At 30.9% G+C, this 8,106-nt stretch overlaps 1 protein-coding gene across 1 annotated transcript in view; it reads left to right on the forward strand.

The window, feature by feature from the left end:
* LOC107702518 (CLIP-associating protein 1-like) overlaps window positions 1-8,106 on the forward strand; it is a 71,333-nt gene that overhangs the window by 13,395 nt on the left and 49,832 nt on the right. The window contains exons 6-8 of the mRNA XM_016504896.1: window positions 466-541; window positions 994-1,091; window positions 2,377-2,441. Of these exons, the coding sequence (XP_016360382.1) occupies window positions 466-541; window positions 994-1,091; window positions 2,377-2,441 (239 nt within the window). The remainder of the gene's footprint in view (window positions 1-465; window positions 542-993; window positions 1,092-2,376; window positions 2,442-8,106) is intronic.

An 8,106-nucleotide genomic window follows, 5' to 3' on the forward strand; every position in this document is an offset into this window, starting at 1 on the left:
GTATATATATATGTGTGTATATATATATATGTGTGTGTGTGTATATATATATATATATATGTGTGTGTGTAAATATATATATATATATAAAAAAAAATAAAAATACAAAATAAAAATACAAAAATGACAAAAGCACATAACAAAATAGTAATTTTGTTATGTGCTTTTGTCATTTTTAGTAGTTTTTTTTGTAAATAGTTTTTGTTCATTTTTATTTTGAATTATTTTAGTACATTAAATGAAATTAAAATAAGAAATGTTGCATTGGCAATTAGTTGAAATAAACAAAAACACATTAAAAACAATAAATACATTTTTAAAAATCAAGTTTTTAGTATTGTATTTTATTTCGGGCAACATAAATGTATTTATGGTTTTGGTTTCAGTTTTAATTGACTATAAAAACCCTGACTCACCAAATTTGTTTTCATGTAAAATTGAAATTTTTATTTTCATGTTTTGCAGATACGGAGCTCACGGTTTAACGCTAAGCAAGGTTGTTCCTCATATTTGTCAGCTGTTAGGAGATCCCAGCAGCCAGGTGAGGGTGCTTTTCTTATTGTGGTCTATAGAGGAACTGCTGCTGACATCCACAGCACTGTGGTTATACCATGGTATAGTGATGGAAATATCATGCTGATTTGATTATCTAACATGTTATTGAACGTTTACTCAATTCAATCATATTTGCATGCTACTTTAAACAAGATATATGGAGTACCACAATGCAATGCAGTGCATTCAACATCTACTACTGTTTTTATTTTAACGTTATATGTATAATTCCAGTGTGATGAATGAAGCAGAAGTAATATCAGCAATCAAACATCTGTTTTTAGTGAAGCCATATGCAAATGTTTAGTGTTGCATATCGTGTAGTTTCACAGAATATTTGCTGGGCATCAAGCAGTGCTTTTGAACATAGTTTTGCAGCGTACTGTACTTCTTTAGTTAAAGGCCTCTGTTAAATAAAAGCCTGGTGTTTGTGGTCAGGTTCGGGAAGGTGCGATGAACTGTCTGGTGGAGATTTACAGACACGTGGGGGAGAGAGTGAGGGTGGATCTGGGGAAGAAGGGGCTGCCGCAGTCACGGTAATAAAGAAATCACTGCCTCATAGCAACAGTGTCATCCACATTTTACAAAACATATTTTATGTAATTTATTAAAAATCTATTTAAAAATTGAGAAATATATTTTTAATTGTTTTAATTTTTAATGATAATTATTTTTACATTTTAACATAATTTTAATTTAATGTTAATGAATTAATGAATTAATGAGTTATTATAAAAATAAAAACATTCATTCATTGATATTTTCTTAATTGTTTTTGGTTTTAATTATTTATAGTGCACAAACCACTTCATAGTTTTAACATTATATACTTTTTATGCTTTATCATTTCTTTTTTACTTTTTTTTTGCTACAGTGCCACCTACATTTTGCAAAATGTAATTTATTAAAATATGAGGAATATTTTTTCGAAGGTTTTAATTTTAACTTTTAAAATGTAATGTAATTTTAAATGAATGATTATAATTATATTTTCTTTATATTTATATTTTTTGTATTTTCTTTATAGTTATCGTTTACTGTGCATAAACCACTTCACAGTTTAATATTGTATATTTTTTATACTTTATAATTTTTTTGCTACAGTGCCATGCATATTTTACAAAACATTTTAATGTCATTTATTTAAATTATTTTTTTCTTCAATTGTTTTGATGTTAATGATAATTTAATTGTAACTTTTTAAAATTCAAATATCATTTTAATTTTAGTGATTATTTTAGCAGTTAGTTATAAAAATCAAATCATTAATTAATTAATATTTTCTCAGTTGTTTTGGTTTGACTTATTTACAGTGCACAAACCATTTAATCGTTTTAATATTGTGTATTTTTCAAATGTATCATTTTTTAAAATTATTTTGCAACAGTGCCATCCACATTTTACAAAACATTTTTAAAATCAAGAATTTTAATTTTAATGCTAACTTAATTTGAACTTTTTCAATTTTAATGGCATTTTAGTTTCATTATAATATTTTTACAATTATTATAAAAATATAACATTAATGAATTAATATTTTCTTAATAGTTTGGTTTTACTTATTTACAGTGCACAAACCAGTTAATAGTTTTGTAATAGTTGTATACTTTTTTTTTTGTGCTATTTATTCCTTTATGATTTATTTAGTAAAAGCTCATTAAAAAGCTTATAGACGAACACGTTTCATCATGAATGGCTGTCTGCTGTGTTGCACATTTGACATAAAATACTGACAGCTTAGTGTTTGTGTTGTAAATCTGCTCTTTTATGCTGTGACTGATGCTAAGAGCTCTAATGAAGATTCTTCTGTGTTTTGTTCAGGTTGAATGTGATTTTCAGCAGGTTTGATGAAGTTCAGAGGTCTGGGAACATGATCCTGTCCTCAGGTGAGTCAGTCCTGTTATATTTGATGTCACACATGATGATCTGTGATCTGTAATAAGATGCTGTCGGCTGTAAATCACTTTCTATCACCGTGAAAACGTATGAAAGTGCTTTCAGGTGCTGTATGAAGTTACCGGGGCATAAACTGTGGTTTCTTCTGTGTGTGTGAAATGCTCGCCGGTGAGATTGTTCCCATTGTTAAGCCATTGTTTCCTCGCTGCCCCAGTTTCATTGTGTGTGTGAGAGAGTGTGTGTGTGTGTGTGTGTGTGTCTGTGTGTGTGTGTGTGTATGATACTGCATATACTCCAAGTCTTCTGAAATCATATGATGTGAAGAACAGACTCTGAAATGTCATTGACATTAATGCTCAGATTCAAAAATATCATCAGACTTTCATTTTTGTGTGAGCTGTTCCTTTAAATGCGAGTGAGGTCAGTAGAGAGGGAGTCTCTGCGGTGTGTGTGTGTGTGTTCAGTCACAAGACTAGAGAAACACACAGCAGAGCTTCATTACTGCGAACCAAGCCTCGTCATGACAGCAGGGGACGGTAAGATCATGTGAGCGTGACTGATGTGCTGCATGTAATGCATGAGGATCAAGTGTTTCAGGGGTTCGTCCTCTGCATCTTCTGAATGTCTCGAGCTCATCTCGTATCTCGTGTTTCTTCAGTTTGTAGGTTGCGAATGGCCCGATGGCTTGAAATCTGCATCATTAGCATATTAATGCTGTTTTAACAGCTCGTTATGTGGCGCTTCGGTTCGTGTGAGTTTGTGAGCCTCGTCTCGGGTATCTGAAGTGCTCTGATGTATTCATGATGATACTCAGTCGTCCGTGACTCAGTTGAGCCTCTTTTTCAGGCTTTAGCTGCTCTCGCATTCATCTGAGGCTCTTCAAGAGCAAAATATTCCTGTTTTCGCCTCGTTCACTAGTGATCGGATGTCTGTCTTTTTGCTTGTGTGACTAACATTTATATAAAGTGCAAAATAAAATGTACAGGAAAAGGTTTGCACAAATTGTACATAAATTGCATAAAAGCGTAGATTGATCTAATGTGAGAGAAAAGTAAAGCTGACAAACCCTTGACTAAATGCGACTTGCTCTGAGTAGTTCTTAAGATATATTCTTAACATTATGCTGTGTTTATGTGAATGATCACACTAGATTACAAAACATTTTTTAATCAAATTAATGCAAGTTTACATTCCACTTGAGATATTTAAATTTCAAATAGAAACGAAATAAGATATTAAAGAGCCATTTTTCTGAAAATTCTAAAACTAAAGCTGAAAATCATAACAAGCGATGTCAGACTTTGGAAACTATTGTTCTCTCCTTAAATATGAAGAGATCAAACTACAGATTCATGAGTTCATCCAAGTTTCACCAAAAGCTTCTGGACGTCATTAATTATAATAGAAGTCAGAAACTGAAGTGAGTTGCTGTTTTTGTCTCTTCTGAGGAAGATTCATTCACTTGTTTGCTAATGAACCACACAGAGAGAAACTTTGATCAGATTTATTAATGTTCATCTGATCTCATTTTGTAAGTGTTTTAATATCTAAATATAGTACATTTAAATATCTAATTTGGGTTCTGTTTTATATGCTGATAACTCAAGTGGATTGTAGTATTTATACTCCTTTCAATCAAGTTTTTTAGGAAAAGTGGTTCTTAAATTTCATATTTAGTTTCTATTTTAAATGTTAATAACCTAATCATATTAATCATATTAAGTCATATTTCTACTCCTCTGAGCAAATTATTAATACCCTTGAAAAGGTTTTTAATCAAGTTCATCCAAATTTAGTTTTTGAATTTTTATTAAATATGTGTCTTAAATATCTTATTTATTTTCTATTTCAAATTGAAATATCTTTAAGTATTTTATTCCATTTCTATTTTAAACTGAAATATCTTTAAATATTTTATTCCATTAGTTTCTATTTTAAATTGAAACATATTGAAGTATTTTATTCCATTAGTTTCTATTTTAAATTGAAACATATTGAAGTATTTTATTCCATTAGTTTCTATTTTAAATTGAAACATATTGAAGTATTTTATTCCATTAGTTTCTATTTTAAATTGAAACATATTGAAGTATTTTATTCCATTAGTTTCTATTTTAAATTGAAACATATTGAAGTATTTTATTCCAGTAGTTTCTATTTTAAGTTTTTAATTCCATTAGTTTCTATTTTAAATAGTAAAAACTCAAATGTAGTTTTTGCAATCAAAATAGCCAAAAAAGCTGCCGTAGCATTAAAAAACAAACCATCGAACACTTGTATTTAGCGCTGACCATTTTGTGCAAATGATTAATTATTATTACAAACCATTAATATGCATGTGTTTTATGTTGCGTCTTGTTTCAGATTCACCTACTTATGTTTTCTGTTCTCATCATCCAGTCTTTCTTGGTTATAAAGATTGATGTTAAAGACTGGGATGGTGTTCATCTTTTTTTTTAATCATCCACCAAGAGAAAATTGAGTGTAATACTATCACTAAAATAAGCACTAGTGATGCATGACTTTACAAACACAAATAAAATCGGTTAATAATAGTCGATAGAGTGTTTCACAAGCAGTAACGGTAATGAGCAGAAAATGAGCAGCGCTTTCCTATGAGGTCTGTGTTTTCAGAGGCTGAATGTTGCTTTTGTCCTGTGTTTCTCAGCTGCCAATTAACATGCCGTGTTGAGCAGAAGTCTGTGTGAATCACAGAGAGACGAGTAGCTTCAGCTTTAGACTGAAATATAAAGAGGTTTGTGCAGCTTAATACGGTCTTAACACCGTTTTAATGAAAGCGTGTGCTTGATGGGGAAACACAGAAGGGATTTCTTGTGTGTGTTTCGTAAGAGTGAAAGTGTGTGTGGGATGTTTTGAGATCAGCCCATACGCACACACACACGCATGCATGCTCACACACTCACACACACACACACACACACACACACACACACAAGCACGCCGCAGCAAAAATAAGCAGCTTTGGATTGGATGCACGGCTCAAATAGGACAATATTTCACCTTCGGTCGGTCCAGCTACTCGTCACCTCATACAAAACACTTTAAGTAGGTTAGAGAGCAATTTGGAGGAAAAATGAGCAGATATTGTGTGTTTTTGCCTTGAAGGAGGGAGAAAGATCATGTTGTTTGATGCATTAATGCACCGTAACATCTGCACACACGCAGATACAGAGCCAAATCATGTCATTATTCACCCTAAAATCAAATGAAAGAGATGAGAAATTATATTTTGCATGAATAAGATAATGCATGTATTTAGGACCATTCAGTTTTTCCCATTATGACTTTATTTTTAGGATAATTAAGCAGATTTAGCCTTCAAATTTTTTTTAAAGTAAAGAGAAAAAAATGCTTTTTTTATTTATACATTATGCAGTGTTTGTTAGATTTTTTCCCCCACCATTTTTAAATAAAGTGAAATAAAATAAAATATCTAAAAAAGTAAACTTATTTTATTTCAGCTAGTTTCCAAGGCAATATTTCGCATTTTGGTTTAGTTTAGTTTAAGTACTAAAAAAAGTAACTAAAAATTATATAGACATATTAAAATATAAATAAATAAAAATGTCAAAAACTGACAATAAAATGATTAAACTTTAACTAAAATTAAAATGGAAAAAAAAAAATACATATATATATATATATATATATATAAACCTATTGAAAATGTTAACAAAAACTATAATAATAAATAAGTAATACTAAAATAACACTGGGTCAGATTATGTTTAATATATCCATCAAACTGATTAATCATTTTAGATTAACAAGTGTTCACTCTTTCTTCCAAAATCTACAGGCAGTCTTATGGATAATGGACGTTATTTTTTTATGTTTTTAGGGTGAGTTCTGATTTAATTTAGTGTAAAAATGACATGTTGGTTTTTGATATTTTGTGTGCATTTCATTATCTTGCATAACAATGCGTAATATGTGTATTTTGGCACAATGTCGTCCGTTCTGGTGTAATAGTGATTTTAGAAACTAGTCAGAGATTCAAAAATGTAATTATTATAGTGATTTATTTCCTTTCCTCTTAATAACTGCCTAATAAGTCACAATTATTTCTATGTCGTTTTATACACTACAGATAAAATACAGGAAAATGAACAGTGTTAATGATGTAAAATGAATCAACTGTGAAACAAATTCAGTTTTTAAGCAGCTCTAAAAAGACAAGTGTCATTATATTCAATATTCAATATTCATTTCAATAAAATTACTGTATAAAACCCAGTAATTATTATAGCAACATTATATTTACCTCTTAAAAATATTCATTTGCCGTATGAACTTTTTTTCTTTTAAACAACTGTTTTATTGAGTTTTCTTTTCAACTAAAGCGTCGTATGAAACGTCCCATTGCATTCACACACAAACTTATTTAGGAGTCTATATAATGGATTTCTTCTGATATTATTCGACATGTTTGAGCTACACCACATATATTGAAAGCTGGGCTTGTGTTTGGTTGCGTAACGTCGTGTTTCTCACATTGCTCTCATTCGGTCTTAACGAGGATTATTAGATTCACTCAGCAGATGAAATCATTACAGCAAAATTAAAGCCCAAATTTTAGCCCTTTGGTTTCAGACAATTTTCTGAATCACGAGCTCAGAAATCGTTGTCAGCTTGTGGCGTTAAACACTGAAAGAGTAGATTTGATCAGTTTTTAAGGAGTTTTTGGTCCTAAATCACAGCATCAGGACTAAATCTGTCTGATCAGCCTGTGTATTGCATGCGGAGATGATCGTTTACTCATATTATTGCTCTTCTTGTGTTGTTAATTTGTCATTTTGATTTTTTTTACCAGATCATATTTGTGTATTTGTTATATAATGTTTGTTATGAAAGTTTAAAGACTCACATAACACACATCAACTTAAAGTGAAAATAAAAATCCATGCAACAATCCATACAAATATTACAACCTACTGCATGCCTAGATAAAAAAAAAATCTGAATTTTAGAATAGTCTATTTAATAAATTAGCACAAAAGATGTTCTGTAACACAAACTAGCAGCTCATTAGTTATAGTGTTCTGCCACCTGCTGGTGAAATGTGACAATGTTCTTCAATTATCTGGTATATATCACAATATTCTTAAACGATTGAAATATGAAATAATTAAATATTCTAAAATAATATGTTTTGGCTTTTGACTTATAGCCAGAGCTCTGATTATTTGCTTTGATTATTTGTTATACACTATTTTAATATGTCTTTGACCAGTAAGGATTATAAATAGTTTCATCTCAGACAAAGTGGTTCATATGTGTTATAGATTTTGAACGCACCAGTGGTTCATATGTTTTATAGATTTTGAACGCCCCCCCCCCCAAAAAAAAACCTTAAATATGATTGATATGTAGATTTTATTGTAAACGTCTGTCAGTATAATTCAGGACTGTTCTGACTCCTTCAAAGTGTTCAGCGGTGTCATTGTGTTTTTTTAGCTGTATTAACTGCTGGTTAACCCGTTTATTTGTGTGACGGTGTGTTTGTCAGCGATGATGAGTGTGTGATTTCAGTCAGAGTCACGAGCGGATGCAGTCAGCTGTTTAGATGACTCTGTGTGTGTGTGTGAGAGAGAGAGAGAGAGAGAGAGAGAGAGTGTGTGTGTGTGTGTGTGT

The sequence above is a fragment of the Sinocyclocheilus anshuiensis genome, unplaced genomic scaffold, assembly GCF_001515605.1.
Source record: "Sinocyclocheilus anshuiensis isolate Anshui unplaced genomic scaffold, SAMN03320099.WGS_v1.1 scaffold21, whole genome shotgun sequence".
Taxonomy (NCBI): domain Eukaryota; kingdom Metazoa; phylum Chordata; class Actinopteri; order Cypriniformes; family Cyprinidae; genus Sinocyclocheilus; species Sinocyclocheilus anshuiensis.